Raw genomic sequence first — 20,267 nt, forward strand, 5'->3', positions numbered from 1 at the left:
GGCATGTGGCACCAGCCTAAAATTCCAGTATGATACAGTTAAAAAGGTGTTGTGTCTGAATGAAAATGAAATCATTTTTTAAAATTATTATGTTAGTCAAGCATTTATTCAGGCAAAGTAATATGGGACTGCAATACAAGATGAGTACCTACAATCTAGAAATTCAAAAATCTGAAAATGCAAAACTTTGGTGATAATTCTCAAAAAAATTTGATTTTGGAACATTTTAGAATTTGAGGCTTCTGTGTTAGGGATGATGGGGGTGGGTAAAGATGCAAATACTCTAAAATATGAAATACTCCAAAATATGAAAGATGTCTAACCCCAAGCATTATATGACTAAGGTTATGTAAGCATCAAAGAGGAATTTAGGAATTATAGTAATAAGTAGTATATGAACTATCATTATTTGGAGAAATATAACAGACAAAAATCCAATATAATGCCTTGAAGTCTATGATGGATAAACTTTAAAAAAAATTTAAATTTGAAGGATTTGGAGGCCACAATAGTTATTTTAGCTCTTTGTTTCCTTAACCATCCTGTGTCTTTCCATTGAAGAGTAAGTGTGATAGCCTCCAGACTTGTGTGTGTGTGTGTGATTCACACTGTTCTCTTCGTTTGATGATGTCTTCCTTAACCTCTAGGTTTATACTTGCAGCATCGTTGAAACCAGTAGTCGGGTCTTTTGTGACAAGCTAACATGAATCTGTTCTAGTATTCATGGTGTAACTTAGTATTTGCTGTATGTCTTCTAGAATGGTTTAACAAGTCAATTATGTCTGTTCTAGGCGTGTCACGGGGCCCCAGCCCAGTCAGCCTTGGAAACCAGGACACCTTACCTGTGGCAATCGCCCTTACAGAATCCGTCAATGCCTACTTTAAAGGAGCAGATCCTACCAAGTTAGTTCTAAATAGATACATATGCACTTGTGTTTGGGAGTGGGCAGGAATTGGGGCATAGTGGTAAATTTTAAGTTACACTTTGATTCTTTGTAGATTAGGAGTTTCTTTTAAGCATTTTTTGGCTTTATACTGTGTAAGCATCCAGGGGTTCCTGTACACATACACACAAATACTGTAATTAGCAATGACTGATGACTATCCTCCAGTTTAGTACTCTTGCCCAAGTTTTTGACCAGTATGGCATACTGATGGTATATCTTTTACAGTATGCCATTTCCTAAAGTAGTGGTTCTCAACCTTCCTAATGCTACAGCCCTTTAATATAGTTCCCTGTGTTGTGGTGACCCCCAGCCATAAGATATTTTGTTACTACTTCATAACTGTAACTTTGCTGCTGTTGTGAATCGTAATGTAAATATCTGCTATGCAGGATATCTGATGTTCGACCCCCAAAGGGATCACAACCCATAGGTTGGGAACCACTGTCCTAAAGAGATGTAGACTGGGTGTTTGGGTTCCTGCAGAATTGGGTTAGCATCTTGCTTTTGATAAAAGTTATATCTGCTTTAAGATTTTATTTTTATGTGTATGTATGTTCCCTGCATGCATGTATATATGCCATGTGCATGCATGTTACCCACAAAGGCTAGAAGACGGTGTTAGAGCCCCTGGAACTGGAGTGAGCTTCCTGGTGTGGGGGCTGAGAGCTGAATTTGGGTCCACTGTAAGAGCAGCAGACACTCTCATCCACCAAGCTGTTTCCAACCCCAATTCCTCTTTTCTTAAAAAATATTATTCAACATACGTTCATTCACTAAGTACTAGCCTTAAAAGGTGTGTGCCATTATGCCCAGCAAGACTAAATAAGTACTAAGGCTACTTCAGAAAACAGAGGTCTCCTGACCTTGCATTATAGTAAAGAAAACATCAGAGAAGCAAATAGATTGTGTGTTGATATATGTGTTATTAAAAAGGGAGGTAAGAGGGTAGGAAATTACAATGGGGGGAAAGCCTTTTGGAGGGTTTAAGCAGATATTTGAAAAATATGGTGGTGTAAGCCATCCATATATCTGGGAGAATAATACTCCAGGACAAGGGCACAGTGGTAGAATCCAGAGTAAAGGCATGCTTGGTGTATTCGGGAAACAGTGGAGTGAAACATGTCACTGAATAGGAAAATAAGTTTATTATTAGCAGAGAAGGTAGTAAGCATTGATGTTCTAAATATATTTGAGAACAGAGAATAGAATGACAAGTTTGAAGTACTCGTTAAGTGCTGTTAATGTAGACAAGTTGGTAGCTGTGTACATGATTCTGGAGCTCACCGAGTAAGTGTAGACCTGAAGTAAAATATTTGGTGTCCTTGGTTTGTATGTAATATATGAAGTTGGGGTTTTAAGAAGTAGACAGAGCAAAGGTCAGAAAACCGAGTCCTGATTCCCTGTTGCGAAGCAGACCAGAATGACCAAGCATAGGAATTGGAGATCGCAAGCAGCAAGAGAAGGGAGGACTGAGACTAAAAGTCATTTCCTGAAGGAAGGTATGAGGAATTCCTTAGGCTGCCATTGGCAGTAGCAATATGGAAGTCACTACTGACCTTCAACCATGTCATTGTAGTGACGTGGTAAAGGCAGGAGCAGACTATGCAGACTTAGGCAACTGTTTGGAAAAAAACAAATACAGATAATTCTTTGGATGCTTTACTGAGGGGAAGCTGAGAAATGGAATAGTGGCAGGAACAAGAGAGTTTTACTTTAGTTTTTGTATGTTGATTTAAAGATGATAGAGCTGTGTGTGGTAACCCACACTTGTAATTTCAGCACTTGGAAGTGGGAGGCAAGAGGATCAAGAGGTAAGGGTCATCCTCAGTTACTTAGTGAGTTCAAGGCCATCTTCACTTATGTAAGAGCCTATCTCATTTTTTTTTTTTTTTTTTTTTTTTTAAAGATGCTAGGGACCAGGGAGATGGCTTACTTGGTAGAGTGCATGCATCACAAGCATCATCATCACTGAGGACCTGAATTCAGATCCCCAACATCCACATAAAAGCTGGGTGTGGAAGTCAGGAGGGAGTGGTGGATCTGACAAGAATTAGGAGGAAGAGTAGAGGGTGAATATGATCAAATACATTGTATACATCTAGGAGGTTCTCAAAAGAATAGGAAAAATACTACATTAAAGTAAAAGGCTGAGTGTGGCAGCACACAGCTGTGCACTCCAGATTTAGTGAGAAAGGCCTTAAAAAATCACGTGGTGAGCAATGAAGGAAGAGATCGGATACCAGCCTCTGGTCTCCACACCAACCTGCCCGTGAGGACAAGTCTTCCGTTGAAACTGGAGGAAAGGCGCATGATAGATACAGGTTTGGCAGAGTAGGAGTTTAGTAGTGAAGAGTGTGAGCACATTCCTTTCTGATTTTATTTCTTCATTAAAATCATCACCTAGGTATAGGGTGAGGACATATTGCTGGCTAGAGGAGAAACAGAAGCTATGAGAAGGCAGAGGAGAGAGTGACTAGATGGGATTCCAGGGCGTGCTAAGGGGGCAGGTGGGAGGTTTGGCCATGTGGTTTTGTTTCTGGTCACACTCAGCTGTACGTGTGTGGGAGGGAGCTGGATTCAGTCAAGACTTATAAGCAGTTAGCAAAGGCATAAAGGGGGCTTAGGCAAAGGAGCATGTCTAATGAGGAACCTGGAAATCCAAAGATTGGGGATATAAGGATATGAAGTTTGAGAGATTATTGAAAATGCGGTAGGATAGTGAGGAATTAAGTTGTGCTACTAGGTGGAATGAGCTAGAAACAAAACAGGAATCTGAGCAGATGAGTGATGGTTGGGAAACATTGTTGAGGGACTGTGCCGCGGCTGAGGTAAGCTGTAGGACAGAGTCGCTGGAAGAAGAAACTGAAGAGCTACGTGACTAAGGATATTAAAAGGACCGTCTGGATGGCTGTTGAACTTACAGAAAATTATGCTAGAAATAGGGGTGCAGAGATAAGATTAGTGGTGAGTCAGGACCTTAGGATTTCAGGTAAAACGGGACTACTGAAGGTGATCTGAGGGGACAGGGTCTGAGCAATACCGTGTGAATCAAGAGTTTCGGAGGAAGAAGCAGTGAACCAGAAGAGCAGCCATCACCAAGCCCAGGGGTTCAAAGGCCTTAAGAGGAGAAGGTAACTAACTAGTCAGCAGTGCTGTTACCAAGGAAGTACTGCCCTCACAGGTCTCCCAAGGATGGCTACCACACACAAAGAATTGTGCCTATGCTTAATAGTAGGGGTGTGCCATTGCAGTTTTCTATGATTAATTCATCTATAATTATAATAAAGGATATAAATATACGTATGTATGAACAGATCCACAGCTGTATATATATATGTATATATATATATATAGCAAAATACATATATGCATGCATACATATGTTTACATGCATATATGCATACATTCATACACATATGCATACATACATGCATATGTGCTCACATACATAAACTTTTAAAGCCAAGCATACTTTTGAGAAGAGATTAGAGCATCTTATTTAAGCACTTGCCCATGTCCCCCAATGTCAGGTGTATTGTGAAGATCACTGGAGACGTGACAATATCATTTCCAAGTGGAATTATTAAAGTCTTCACAAGCAACCCCTCTCCAGCTGTGCTGTGCTTCAGGGTGAAAAACATCAGCAGACTGGAACAAATCCTTCCAAATTCACAGCTCGTGTTCAGGTTTGTGTGTTTTGCTCTTAAGATTAAGATTGAAGTTTCTTTTTAAGAAATGTTTTCCTTTGTGAAGTAATGTTGAGTTTGAAGACAGTGCCAGCATCCTTTAGGCAGGTGAGCAGTCTTGGGCCCTTTGCTTTGGTGGGTGCCGGTTCCTTTCACTGCCATGTCCCTGTCTTCTCGTCTTGTCCCCTCATCGGTTTCTAGCAGTCCTTCCCAGGCCACCAACTGACTCAGGGAAGAAGGAAAGGAGAAGTCAAATGAAATAACAGTGTTTCTCACACACACAGTGATCCATCACAATGTGATTCCAACACAAAAGATTTTTGGATGAACATGCAAGCTGTTACTGTCTACCTCAAGAAGCTATCAGAGCAAAATCCAGCTGCTTCTTATTATAATGTAGATGTATTAAAGTATCAGGTGAGTGTCCTATCACTGTGAAAACCTTAAATTTTATATAAATAATATAATCTGGCAGAACACTAAATAAATAAATATGTCATAGCCAAACGAGGTCCATTCCAAGAGTGCAAGATTGTTTTGGAATTTGAAAATCTGTTAGTAAGTTAATGACTATTTGAGCCAAAATGATGAAGTGTTTACCATCTGTTTGTGACTCAACTACTGAATAAATATTAATACATGCATTTATATTTAACATGAAAACTCCAGTGTAGTCATTCTTCATAAAGAAATGCCAAAGCAGTCAGTTAAAGTTCGATATGACAGACACTCACTGTTTATATTAATAGTACAGAATTTAAGTGTTTCTCTGGATTTGTTAGTGCTGCTACATAAGAGAATAAAATACGAAGTAATAGCCAGGTGGTGGTGGCGCACACCTTTAATCCCAGTACTTGGGAGGTTAAGACAGGCAGATCTCTGTGAGTTCAAGGCCACCCCGGTCTACAGAGCGAGTTCCAGGACAGCCAAAGCTACACAGAGAAACCCTGTCTTGAAAGACCAAAAAAAAAAAAAAAAAAAAAAAACCTAAAGTTCTAAGTCCACATGTATCAAATACTTAATAATAAATGGAACCATAAAAGGGCCTAAAATAAATTATGACCAAATATGTATACATACATACATATGCTTATGATATAATGTTAATATTGAACTATGAAAGCCATTTCCAAGTCTATTTAAAACCCAGAAGAGTGGCTGGTGAGGTCTCTGTGGTTAAAAGTGCTTTTTGTGCAGTCCTCACAACCTGAATTTGATCCTGATGACTTAAGTTCAATCTGTAGAATTCACAGAAATGTGGAGTATGACCTCACCTTCAAATGCATGTGTCTATGTGTTTGTGTTTACACATAAAAGAATAGATTTAAAATCCAGAAGGAATGTAAAAAAAGGAAATTGACATAAAACCATAAGTGAGTTTGCATATAAAGTGCTGGAATGCATAAGACAGACTAAAGGGATCACTCCAAGAACCTTAAGGAGTTAGGAAGTCAAGGTGGATAACTCTTGGAAGGAAGCGTGCTCTACTACAGTAGTATTCAGAACTGTGGTTAAGGCGGTAATGATTGCTCTATCCAATAGTCAAAGGGGTGTGACCACTTACTCCTAGGAATACAAATTAATAGAACCTTTTAGAAGGAAGTTGTAGTAAATTAATTGGATAGATAAAATGTTTAATTCAAAGCTCTTTCTGAAATAATTATTCAGAAGTTTCATAGCAGGCAAAGAAAAGGTACAAAATACATTTCCTGCGTCATTGTTTCCAGGCCACCTGAGTATACAGCAGCAGAGGAGTACACTGCTTCATCAGTATGTTATAAAAGCCATCACAAGCAATGAGATAGAACTGTTTCAAGTTCCTAAAAAGTCTGGGAGGATAAGTAGCATGATGCTAACCAGTGGGGAGTAAAACCACCAAGGGGTGGGCTTGCTTACAGCTCAGTAGTTAGAGCACTTCATCCTGCGTGTGTTAAGCCTTGAGCTTAATCCCCAGCACGCATACACATGCTGAAGATAAATTCTCGACGTTTATGTTTGAATTTTTAATAGTGTAATATTAGAATAACTTGTGTTTCTAAAAGACATTTGTAATCAGTGCTTGCTAATTGCTGGGAATAGGACAGGAGATGGTAAGCACGATCAGTAAATAATATTGTTATGTTAGAAAACAAATGCTGTAGACAAGAGGAGATGCCTTCAGGGAGCCTTGAAAAAGGAGCCCAAGAGTTGGGAGGGATTATGCCATTCACTGTGTTTAAAGTTATTAAATATTTGAAGTTAGGCGTGTATTAATTCTAGGCTTTGGGAAGCATATGGTGAATCTTTTTTTCTCATGGATTGTATCTAAATTCTTTATAATTTCATACGTGATTAATACAGAATCTTAGAATCCTCTTTTGAAAGGTTTTGTACTTTTACAAATAAATAAATAGTTTTTTAAAAAGTTACCTAACAGAATGCTGACCTCTGGGCACTGTGCCTAATCTGTAAAGTCAGATTTTCCGCAGTTGGATCCAAGGAAACTGCACCGTGGCAGTTTGCAGGTAGGCTGTCTCAGGGCCACAGGCCGAGAGTGACCCTAGGAGCCCAGTGCTGTATTCTGCCTAGCAACAGCCACTCCTTGCTGCTTAGTTGTGACTGTGCAGGTTCTCAGGCCTAAGCGTTTGTATCGTGAACGTGCCTTGTGTAATCTTGGGCAAAGACAGTTACTTGTTGGATTCTCTTTAAAGGTATCATCAAATGGCATTCAGTCCACTCCTCTGAATCTTGCAACGTATTGGAAATGTAGTGCCAGCACCACAGACCTGCGAGTGGACTATAAGTACAACCCAGAAGCCATGGTCGCACCTAGTGTGCTTTCCAACATACAGGTGGTGGTTCCAGTGGACGGAGGAGTCACCAACATGCAGTCCCTTCCCCCTGCAGTGTGGTAAACTGCTTTTAAAAGCCTTCCGGTTGCATTTCTGTTTGTCTCCAGCTGCAACAGCTGTGACCTCTCAAACAATAACTGGTTAAGTGCTTCCCCATGCAAACCTGACGACCTTAGTAAGCCCGAGAACTTTGTAAAGGTTCCTGAGAACCCATGTAAAGGGTTCTCTGATCCCTATGTGCCAGTGGCAAGCGTATTTCTATACATACATAGAATTTAAAGAACAGCAATAACTATTTAATAGGATTAAGTGTAGCACTGAGCTTGTCTACAGGAACATCTGCTCAGTGTTCAGTAGTTACCATCATTGCTAACCACCTCTTGTGCCCCCACCTCTGTTAGTACTGTAATTCTGACAACTCTTTGTAGTTAGCATTAAGAATGATGTCTCCCTTGACTAAGATACCCAGCCACATATCCACAAGTTTGTTTCCTCTGGCCACTGGAAATGAAAGGAGTCCTGGAATTTCGTAAACTTCCATTACTCAAGAAAGCTACAGTGTTATATTTATATATATGATACATTTTCACTGGGGAATGTCATTTAAAGCCCACACTATAGTTTTGATAATAAAAATACTTGAGGTACATTTATTGAGTGTCCATTTATGTATTAGATACTGTAAGAGACTGAATTTGAAGATAACTTGTTCTTATTTCAGGAATGCAGAACAAATGAAAGCCCTTTGGAAATTATCTGGGATTTCAGAAAAATCAGACAGTGGAGGTACGGGTGTGCTCTTCTCATTCACTGTGCTGGGGATCAGATCCAGGCCCGGGGGGTGGGGTGGGGGTGGTAAATGCTAGGCAGGTACTGTGCCCGTCTGCTGCCCTGGCCTGGGTGGTTTTCTGTTGTTGCTCTTACTGTTACTACCTCTATTAACTATGTGTGTGAGTGCACACAGTGTGGTCACAGACAGCTTGTATCAATCAGTTCTCTTCTTCTTTCCACCATGTGGGTCCTGAGGATGAGACTTGGGTGGAGGCATGGTGGCAAGAACCTTTACTTGCTGAGTGGTCTTTGCCTCGGTTGGGTTTTTTTGAAGCATATTCATTGAAAGTTTCCTCTTGAAATTTTATGCCTTCAGTTCTAGAACTGACCACTAGGTGGAAGTTAATACTCTATGTAAGAATGGACAAGCTGAGATTCAGAACAGTTTTTACCCTTGTCTTGAATAGGCTTTCTTTGTAAGAAAAATAACTTAAACTTTTATAACTGAAGGACAAGTGCTTTTTGTGTTTACATAAGAGAAATGCCTAGTGGTAGAATTTGTTGAAAATGAAACTGTCCCCAGGTAGGTAACTCAAATAATTGCAAATGATTGAGCTAATTCTGTTGATGGGAAAAGCAGGTGCTTTCTGTTGAAGCAGGTGCCCCTGCTTTCCCCTCCCCAGTTACATAGAAAACAGCTTTGACATGCTGCTTATCTGCTCCATCTTGCTGAGATTACCTTTCTGTTCCTTCCTGTTGGAGTTTACCAGAGGTCTTTAGTTCTGTGTGGCAGTTTTAAGGAGAAACAAGTTAATTGTTTCCTCCTGCTGAGTCTGTCTGTGTTCACCATATGGCTAGTTATCACTCCAGTATCTCCTCTGGGTTTTGTCTTTAAAACTAGTGTACAGTTCCCAAGTCAAGTCCCTAACTTGAGATACTCATAATCTCTCTTAGTTAAAAGAGAACTTGTCTTCCTAATTATCCTCCATTAATTTTTCTTATTGAGCGAATGCTTTAGCTGTTGCAATTTTGTTGAATTTTTTCTTTTTGAGTATTTTGAGCATATCAGTGATTTTTCTCCTCTAGTATTTCTACGTAAAGGACTATCAGCAAATCTAGATGGTCTGTTCTTGTATATCTGTTGTACAGGATCAGATTTATACTAGGGAGCCACACTTGAGGTAGGGTGACCAAGCTGGCCTCTAGTTAGTTTTCGTTGTTTAGTACTTACAGTTAGCATTTTCAGTTTTTTCTCCTAGCCATAGTTTTTGTGAACCACACTGAAACTTCTAACTTAAACTGTAGGTAAATCTGACATCCTACGTATTAGGCTTACAGCCAGCTAACAGGGAAGAGAGAATATCTTGTTCCTTATTTAATAAAACATACAATAATTGTAAATGTACCACAAAAGGAATTTGTTCTTTCAAAAACAAGATTCACATTTTCTATCACATATTTAGTACTTTCCTTGTTACTCAGCTAAGAAAGTGCTGTTCTATGTGAGGAAATGGGAAAAGTTTATGAATGTGGTTTTGATGTGGTGAGTCAAACCTTTACAAAGAAATACCCAGATTCAAATGCTGTAAAATAGAAACCTGTTTTCTATTCTAGCTCACTACCTGGACAAGAAATAGGAAACAGTTGTATAGCTTAAGGGCTGCTGGTGACTGCTGCTCACTGGGGCCTGCAGTGGAACTTTGACAGAGCAGAGTTGTTGATCAAGAGTGTACAGCTTTCAGGACTGTGGACACGAGTTAAGAGCTGGAACAGCAGTTCTCCACTCTGGTATACATCACCAGGCATGATAGCATAGGACAGACCACTTACTACATCTTGTTCCATATTTCTCTGTAGTGTTAAACTTACATTCAGGGGATCCACATGTCTTCTCGCTGCTACTGAGCAAGTCTGTCCACATCCCCTGACACAGTGGTTGTCAACTTTCCTGATGCTGCAACCCCTTACTACAGTCAGTTCCTCATGCTGTGCTAACCCTCAACCATAAAATTATTTCTGTTGCTATTTCATAACTAATTTTGCTAGTGTTATGAATTGTAATGTAAATATCTGATATGCAGGATGTCCAATATGCAACTCCTGTGAAAGAGTCATTTGACCCCCAAAAGGGTCTCAACCCAAAGATTGAGAACCACTGCCCTAACCCGAAACCCAGGTTAAATTAGGTTAGAAATCCTTCTAGACTTCTCCTTTCTTTCCTTTTAAATATTGTGTTCTTTGCTTATGCATTGGCTCTACCATGGCTCCCCTCTTCTCTCACCCAGAGCCCTAGTAAACTGTCTTGCTGTTGGTCTCCTTCCTTGGCGTCTTGCCCCTCCCTTCTCCTCTGGGACACTAATCCGAGGTAGTCTTGCCTGTCTTACCTTGGGTGTTTCCTTGTGGTTGGTTGTGTCCCGGGCCCTGCTGCTCTTCTAGTCTCATCGGCTGCTGCCCTCCACTGTACCCTCTTCTCCAGATACTGTGGTATGGATGCGGTTCTCTTCAGCCTGCTGACTCTCACAGGTCTCCTGTCTAAATGTGTTTATGACTTGGAGCAGCAGTGCATGTTTTCAGATTCCGTAGTGTCACCGATGCCCTCCTCCTGCTGCTGCTGCAGTCAGACAGGGGTATGTTGAGTAAGTGATTATAGCTGAAAGAAAAGACTTCTGAATATCTCCGGGGTGATGCAGCTAGCCAGTTAGCTCAGCTGGTTCAAGTATGATGCTAATAAGACAAGTGAAACCAGCGAGGCTGATAGGCTCCTCCAGCGGGAGTAGCTGCCTTTTCTCCTTACCGCTTTGGACTGCTGCGTGGTCTGGCACCTAGCACTCACTACTCTTGACTTTGTCTTGTCGTCTCCCGTCTCCTATCCCTCGTGTCATGCCCCCCCCCATGCTTTCTGTGTGCTGCTCTTCATTCCTTACCTCACCTTTGTTAACTCACTTTAGCATGTACATACATATCACAGGCATCTATCTAAGCAGGGTACGTCTCTGAGCATTACTGTTAGGTAAAAGAAAATAGGAGATTGAGATTACCTAGTAGAAATTCAGGCTCACTGAATAGGGTTTGATTTGAAAACAGGACAGTGGTTTGTTTACTATGCACATCTCATGAATTTACCATTGGCTGAGGTAGTTTAGCTTAGATCAGCAGTTTTCAACCTGTGGGTTGCAATGGCCCTTTCTCAGATATTTACATTGTGATTTGTAACAGTAGCAAAATTACAGTTATGAAGTAGCAATGAAAATAATGTTATGGTTGGTGTCACCACCACCTGAGGAGCTGTGTTAAAGGGTCATAGCGTTAGGAAGGTTCAGAAGCACCGACTTAGTTGCTCATTTACTTTTATTTTGTGTGCAGTGTATTTTACCTTTGATAAAGCTTTTATTCTTTTCTTTGCAGGTTCTGGATCCCTCAGAGCAAAATTTGATCTTTCAGAAGGACCCAGCAAACCCACAACCCTTGCAGTACAATTCCTTAGCGAGGGAAATACCCTCTCAGGAGTAGATATTGAGCTTGTTGGCACTGGCTATAGACTTTCTTTAGTAAAGAAGCGTTTTGCCACTGGTAAGTTGGGATGTTTTGAACTCTCTAGTGTATGTGGGAAACACTTATTTTAGCAGTTTATAATTTAAAAGCATGGATTTTTTTTTCCCTTGCTACAAGCTGCCAGATAAAGACAGTCTTAGTAGTTACCATGATCAGCATAGCGAGCTTTGTAATGTGATTCTAATGCATTGTAAACAGCAGGTGGAGACTAGAGTTGTGTGTCTGTAACCACAAAGAGCAGTGTGGTCATTTAGAGTCTTGCTTGGTGTTTTTCAGGGCGATACTTGGCGGATTGTTGATGGACCTAGAAAGCGGTTTTCTCCAGGGGACAGTGCGAACCTGCCACTGCAGCATCACCTGTCTTTCCAAACACTATTCTTACCTGTATGATGTCTTTCAAACTTCGTCTTTGAAAGCTGACTACAATGTTCAATTGCACTTTCAAAGTGAGTCATTGAAAGAGAGCACTGAAATGACCTTGTACACAATAACAATCCAATGCAATATTCAGGAAGCACATGTATTCAAATTGTCACTAAAATGAAGTTCATTATCTTCAATGTCTGTGTTTTTTAAGAGGTTAGAATGTAGTAACAAACCTAAAATTTCAGGAGAGCAAGCACAAAATTATTTAGCTTTCCATAAGTATTTAGACTCAGAGATAGCTTTGAAGTTCCATAAGTTTGATATGAATGAATATAAACAACGTGAATTTTAAGTTTTGAATGTTAACTCAGAGCTCAATCTAATTGAGTTATGTGCCATAAGGTAATCAGACCAGAGTCCAAGTTGTATGCAAAAAACCCTATAATCTGATTCTCATAAGCATATTAATAAAGTGTAAATGGTGTTTTATATGATTTTTTAAAATTCTCAAGTGCAATGTGTTTTAAAATAAGCTTGCAAAGGACAGCAGAAAAACTTACTTCTGCAGTTAATTAACTTTATAGAAGTTGTGATTGTTTTGATGATTAATGCTGTAGATTTAATTTATTTTTATATGGATTACATAATGTGTGCCTTTTAAAACAATAACAAAACCCAGAAATGTGCCTCTAGTTTGTGTTAATTAATGTGCCTCACTTTTTTCTCACTCTGGATCCTGTATTCAGAATCCTACAGTGGTCAAGCATATTTAAAAGATATTTGCAGTTTTAAAAATACCTTTGGGCTGTGATTGGGAAGAAAATTCAAAGTAACCAAAAGATAATTTATACTTAAAAATCCTGGCTCATGTCTGTAATGATACACTATAACCATTAGAAAAACAAATAAGCCTAATGGAGTATGTTTACTGGGAATAAAATGACTTTCAGATATTCAACATTGACTTCCTAAGTATGTGAAGTGGACAAGTGCAGAAACTATGGTGATAAATTGGTAACTGGTATTTTAACTCTAATTTAGCATTTCCCTTGACCATATTCATCAAGGAAAATTTATACACTTAGTTACTATTGTGTTGTGAATCTAAGTTTTCTAGCTTTGTATGAATTTTTAAAAGATTGATTTTGACAATGAGAGAAGTACTGTCACTTATTTTCATTTTAATAATTAGAAAATTGTCAAATTTCCATATGGTAAGAATAGGTAAATTATTTGAAGTGAAGGATGGGTTAAGTGTTTCTTAACATGAACTGCTCATACTGAGTAGTAACTTTATAGCAAATTCTGATTAACAAAAGAAATAAAATGTTTTAGACAAAGTTTCATAATTTACAAGTGGGAATTTATGATAAATACCAATGTCTTTCATTTTTCATAGAAGTGGTAGCTTGTGTTATATCTGATAATTTGTATAAACCACTAATTATTTTGTTAAGCTTTACAGAAAATAAAACCCCTATTACTAGACATTAAAATAACATCTTGTTATACTAAACACAACAGAAAGTCTACTCTTCAGCAGCATGTAATACAAAATGAGCATTTTTACATATTCAGTGGTATTCCAGTTCTAAATTTAGGTGTGACTTAAGCAAACATAAGGCAATTGTTTGAGATGTTAGTCTTTACTAACTAGCAAAGTTAGAATTTCTAACTCTTATGTTCTTTAAAATGTCAGTTACAATTACCCTTACTAAAATTTTGACTACATTTGCTTTTATTGGGCAGTTAATGCTTTACTGTTTGAATTCTGACACTGCTACATTCACAATGTCTGTTTTTAATCGAGTAGTACCTTAAGATGTTGACATGAGTGGAATGGTTAACCTTGTGCACTTTCTCCCCATAGCCTGCAGACCTAGTGTTGACATGCACGTTTGTATTGGGTACAGGTTACAGTTCTGAAGCCATATGAGTTGATAGTCTTTTTTTTTTTTTTTTTTTTCATTTAAAAAGTCACTAATGTTGTTTTTAAAAAGCCCAGTAGATTTCAATGAGAGACTATCTAGCAAGCTGGTTCTTGCTTGTGTACAGTCATAACTTTGTAGCTGCTTCTTTAACCAGGAATTTGTAAACACAGAACTCTTAACAAGTGTGAGCTTTTAAGGAGTGTTATTTACTACTTTGGGTTGTAATTAGAGCACCTCTATCTTGCAAAATTTTGTAAATACTTTTGATTTTTTTCATAAAATGTAAATTTTACATAAAAGTTGTATCCCTAATAAACATGTAATATATAATTTAGCAGTTGACTTTATGTGTCTTTGTGTCCCTATTAATAGATATGCTATAGATAGGACAGTCGAGCTGAAGAAAGAATGAGCAGTTGACTTTGAACTCTATTAGAATTGTTTTCCTTTTGTGGTAGTAGGGGTTGAACCAAGGGCCTGGTAGATCCTAAGCAATCACTCTACAGTGAGCTGGAGCCCCAGCGGATTTTGAGCTTTAGCTCACCATTTGTGCTAGCATACAGATGAACTACTGAAGATGTGGTGGTCATAAAGAAAACTTGATTTGGTGTGTATCTCTGAATATCAAACATTTAACAATGAATTATTTTAACATTTATAAATATATTGAACTTGATTATGAATTTTAGTAAAGACTTTTCTTCTTGACTAGTTTTGTAGGAACAGTTGTATATAATTTAAAATCATGGTGAGGCCTGAGAGGTGGCTCAGCTGGGAAAGGTGTGTGTCACCAAGCCCGATGACCTGCGTTCAGTCCCCCAGACCCACACAATGAAAGGAGGGAACTGACTCCCTCAAGTCGTCCTCTGACCTCCATATGCACACAGTAAGATAGCAAGTAAATAAATGTAATTTTAAAAAATCATAATGTCAGAAGTTAGGGACATCAAGTCTGAAAAACAAAACCAAAAAACCCAAACCAGTGGATTTAGGAAGGAACAAAAGGATAAAATGAGAAAAGAAAAAAAATATATTAAATAGTGACAATTTTGTCAAATATGCCATAAAAACACTAGTATAATTATTTGGTTTGGTTGGGAAGCCTCTTAGCATTCACACCACACATCCCATGGATTATTCTCTCCTCATGTCTACTTCCAACTCTACTAGACAGGTCTGAGAGTTGTGACACCTACATTCTGAGGTTGAGCACAGTGCCAGACTGGCTCATCCCACAGTCCTAAGTAGAGGGAATATCTTTGCTGCTACAGTAATTGAGGAACTCGGGCCCCTTCCATTTCATGGTTCTGCTAAGAATCTTCATTTGGCCACCAGATGGAGAAAAAGCAAAGTTCATTCGGTTTTTATGGGTGAGGCCTAGATATGGAATCATCCGTTCCACCCATGGTCCATGAGCTAGGCTTTGATCTTACAGCCTCAGTTGGCTGTAGGAGAAGATAAGAAATGAAGTATCCCTGTATGCCCACGAGGAGACAGACATCAAACTAGGTCCAGATAAACAGTCCTCTGCTTGCCATGTCCCTTCTCCGTTTTGTTAATTTTCCTCACCCTTCCCCAAACATGCATTTGGGAGAGTCTGTGGCATTCCATAAATTCTTGCTATATATCGACAGTCTATCCTTATTTTTAATACACCTGATTTTTTTCTATACTCCCTCTTTTTAAATTACATTTATTATTTGTGTGTGTGGCGGACAGAAGACAACTTGGAGTCAGTTCTCTTATCCCTTCCTATGGGTCCCAGTGATAAACTTGGGGTGTCAGGCTTGACAGCAAAGCACTTCTCCTAACCTAGCCATCTCACCAGCCCCTCCATTCATCCTTCTAGTGAGTGTCCTGCATGCTCATTTTTGATAACTCAGAAATGATTGTTTATCTTTGGTATTCACTTTTATCCTTTGGAAATAAGGGCTGACAAGATGGCTCAGGAGGTAAAAGCCTGATGATCATGCTTCAATCCCCAGATCCCACAATAGAGGAGAGAACCAACTTCCAGAAGTTGTCCTGACTTCCATATGCACACATCCTGTCTGTCTCTCTCTCTGTCTCTCTCTCTCTCTGTCTCTCTCTCACACACACACACACACACACAAATTGAAAAATGTTTTAAACAAGGTAAGAAAAGTTTAAAGTAGGCAAATAATTTGCTCATTTCCTGTGGTCTGCAAGTTTTCTGGTGTTGGCATTGGTCAGTAGAAAACTTTTGGCCTTTTCCTCGTGGCTGCAGGAGTGGCCACAGCTCTGGGAGGAGTATGCTTACACCACAGGCAGACAAGAGCCGTTGGGAGAGTAAAAGTTTTCTGGAAGCTCCTGGCACCTCTTTGCTCATGTCCAGTTGGTCAGATTGTGTATGAGGCGGAGAAGGGAAGAAATCTTTATATAGATGGGGGAGGGGGAGGGGTAGCAATGGAAAGGAAATGATTGACAGCCACAGATGTATTACACAGGTGGTAAGCCTAGCCCTGACTCCATACCTAATCCTAACAATCAAACCTTTGCTCCCATCCCAATCAACTTGTTTTTTTTTGTTGTTGTTGCTGTTGTTTTGTTTTTTGGTTTTGTTTTTTGAGACAGGGTTTCTCTGTGTAGCTTTGCACCTTTCCTGGAACTCGCTTTGTAGCCCAGGCTGGCCTCAAACTCAGAGAGATCCACCTGCCTGTGCCTCTGCCTCCCGAGTGCTGGGATTAAAGGCGTACACCACCACCGCCAGGCTTTAACTTGTTTCTTTTGAGAAAGGATCTCACTGTATATCTCTGGCTGGCCTGCAACTTAATACGTAGACCAAGATGGCCTCAAACTCACAGAGATCTGCCTTCCTCTGCCTCCTGAATGCTGGAATTAATGGTGTGAGCAGCCACACCTGGCCCCAGTCAACATTTTAATGTGTTCTTAACAATGTAAAATTACAGATGAGCAAGATCAACTTAAAAGTAAATATCTACTGTTTTATTTTTAGGATAGTAAATTCCTATGACCATTCTACATAGTAATTTGAATCCAGTACCTTTTTCCCCTCAATATATGTATCATTTAGTAATCACTGGGGATTTTTTCCCTAGGAAAACATGATGAACAAATGTGCACAAAAGATATTTATTGCAATATTGTTCCTAGTGTGACAAAATTGGAAGGGTTGGCCAAAAAAATTGAGAATTCTATATCCAAATCCAAAGGTAGCAGGAAGAAGAGAAAGTCACTGCAGTGTTCTGGCTTATGCTTTTGAAACCTCAAAGCCTACCCCCAGTGACACACTTCCTCCAACAAGGCCACACTTAATCCTTCTCAAGTAGTGCCACTCCCTGATGACTAAGCATTCAAATACATGCTCCTGTGGAGGCCATTCTTAATCAAACCACCACATTCCACTCCCTGGCCCCTAGAGACTTGTAACCATATCATAATGCAAAAAGCATTCAGTTCAACTTCAAAAGTCCCCATAATCTGTTATAGTCACAACACAGTCTCTCCCGAGACTCATGGCAATCTCTTAACTGTAACCCTCAATAAGATCAAAATAAAAAAGCAGATCACATACTTCAACATACAATGGCACAGAATATACATTACCATTCCAAAGGGGAAGAAAGAGCATAGTGAGGAAATACTGGACCAAAGCAAGACTGAAAACCAGCAGAGAAAACTCCACATTCTGCATTTCTATGTCCAATGTCAAAGTAGTCTTCAGATCTCCAATTTCTTTCAAGCTTTGTTGTCTGCAAAGCACTTCTCTCTCATGGGCTGGTTCCACACCTGGTCTGCAGCTTCCTTTGACAGGTACCCTTGTTAGAATTCCACCCTCACTCCAGCTGCGAGACCTGCACATGAGCAGTTCAGGAGTTAAACAAAGGGTCTTGTGTCTTACGTCATCAGTGTGCGCTGGTGATCATGTACGCAAGTGCAGTGAGGGCTCGGCTCTGTAAGCCCATCTGCGCCTTAAAGAGCCGTGACTCAGACCTCTCTCTCTCTCTCTCCCTCTCTCCTCCTCCTCTCTTCTCTCTTCTCTCTCCTCTCTCCTCTCCCTCTCCCTCTCCCTCTCCCTCTCCCTCTCCCTCTCTCTCTCCTCTCTCCTCTCTCCTCTCTCCTCTCTCCTCTCTCCCCTCCTCTCTCTCCTCCTCTCCCCTCTCCCCCCTCTCTTCTCTCCCTTCTCTCTCTCCCCCTCCCTCCTCCCCCTCTCCCCTCCCCCCTTCTCTCTCTCCCCCTCCTCTCTCCCCCCACCATCTTCCCTCTCTCTGCATGTGCTTTCCTCCCCAGGCCTGGTTCTCTTGTCTTTCCTGCCCCTCCTCCTAATAAAGTTCTCTGCTACCAGATAGCGTGGCCGTGGCTCATGACCTTTTCGCCAGGTAACCAGAGCCGCTGTGATCATTCATTTCAACCCTCCTCTGGCATCTCCAACATTTTGGGGCCCCCAACACAATCCAGGCTTGCCTTCACAGCTTTACACAATGGCCTCTCTGGGCTTCCATGCAGGGGCATCCCTGATGGACTCCTGACCTCGGCAGCTTTTCTTCAAGGCAGATTCCACAACCACTCTCTTGTATCCTTGACTCCAAAGCCAGAACCACCAAGCCAGAGCTGCCAAGTTCTGCTGCTTCCTGGGGTTGGAACTTGGAACACTGGACTTAGCACCATTACATTTCCTGGTGTTTCTTTTTTTCTCAAACTGTACACTTTGTATTTTTCCTTGCTCAGATTGTTCATTTTCATTAAAGATCTACGTAAGAGTGACCACTAATAGTCACATGGTAGAGTCAATACTAGGCTGTCTTGAAATCTCCACCAATGTCATTAATCCAAAAGTTTTCAATTTAGCTTCAGGCAGACTTTTAGGACAAGGGCAAAAAGCAGTCACATTCTTTGCCAAAATATTGTAAGAATGGTCTCTAGGCCAATTGCTAATATTCTTTAAATTCCTCTGAAATTCTTGAGCTGGACCCCACAGTTCAAATTACCCTCATCACTGTCTTCCATGCTCCAGCCATTATGGCCCATTAAGCCCCATGTAAAGTGGGGCTTTGCTGATCCACATTCTGCCAACAAGCAGCATGATCAGGCCTATCACAGCAATACCCCGTGTGGTAATTTGAATGTAACTGGCCCCTATAAGATCATAGGGAGTGGCACTATTTGGAGGTGTGGCCTTGTTGAAGGAAGTGTGTCACAGTGGGGGCGGGCTTTTTTGCTTAAGGTTTGCTCAGTGTCACAGACCATTTATTGTCGCCTGCAAGATGTAGGACTCTCCAGGCGGTGGTGGCGCACGCCTTTAATCCCATCACTTGGGAGGCAGAGGCAGAGGCAGGTGGATCTCTGTGAGTTTGAGGCCAGCCTAGGCTACAGAACGAGTTACAGCAAAGGTGCAAAGCTACACAGAGAAACCCTGTCTCGAAAAAAAAAAAAAAGACTCTTAAGCTACTTGTCCAGCACCACATCTACCTGCATGCCACCATGCTCCATGGTGATAAGGGACTGAACTTCTGAAACTGTAAGCAAGCCATCCAATTAAATGTTTTCCTTATAAGAGTTGCTGTGTCATGGTGTCTCTTCCCAGCAATTAGAAACCCTAACTAACACACCCCACGTCTGGTACCAACTTCTGTCTTGGTGAGTGTTCTATTGTAAGTTCCCTGGACAGCAAGCACATAGAATCAATGATAGAATCTAGTATGATCCAGTGGTAAAAAAAAAAATGCAATGTAAAATATGAGATGGAAAGATCTATTTGTCTTTTACCCTACACAGGAGCTTATATTGGCGGAAGAAGTACGGTATTGTGAGATGGGAAAAGAATGCCTTATCAAAGTCTGCCTTTTACAGAGAGATTGAGACATGGGACCCTCCTGTAGAAAAGGGAACTGTATAAAAGCATATCTTGCAGACATGAAAGAATTGTTTGGGTTTGAATATTATTGTCCTTAAAGCACTGTAGCCATGTCTAGTATTTTTTAACTTTGTAACCGCAAGTAAGTGCTGGTTACTGACATAAGCTGCCCTAAGTGCCACAAGAACAAGATGTGTCTGGCTGGATACTTAGTTAAGCCCGCGGAACGCTGAACTCTATGTCTAGAATAAGGTTATGGAGGGGTGGGAAGGTGTATTTGGGGAAGCGTAATGGGGAACAATAGGGACCTTTATAATTGCGATGTATTTCTTAAAGTACGTAATTTT

The 20,267-nt window shown here is 40.3% G+C and overlaps 1 protein-coding gene across 1 annotated transcript in view; it reads left to right on the top strand.

Annotated features, from left to right (window-relative positions):
- Fcho2 (FCH and mu domain containing endocytic adaptor 2) overlaps positions 1-14,418 on the top strand; it is a 100,770-nt gene extending 86,352 nt beyond the window's left edge. Inside the window, 7 exon segments of the mRNA XM_052743461.1 lie at positions 792-903; positions 4,478-4,633; positions 4,918-5,050; positions 7,324-7,523; positions 8,186-8,250; positions 11,641-11,805; positions 12,064-14,418. Coding sequence (XP_052599421.1) covers positions 792-903; positions 4,478-4,633; positions 4,918-5,050; positions 7,324-7,523; positions 8,186-8,250; positions 11,641-11,805; positions 12,064-12,086 — 854 coding nt within the window. The 3' untranslated portion in view covers positions 12,087-14,418.
- The last annotated feature ends 5,849 nt before the right edge of the window (positions 14,419-20,267 follow it).

The sequence above is a fragment of the Peromyscus californicus genome, unplaced genomic scaffold (assembly GCF_007827085.1).
Source record: "Peromyscus californicus insignis strain IS unplaced genomic scaffold, ASM782708v3 Scaffold_18__1_contigs__length_77618521, whole genome shotgun sequence".
Lineage (NCBI taxonomy): Eukaryota > Metazoa > Chordata > Mammalia > Rodentia > Cricetidae > Peromyscus > Peromyscus californicus.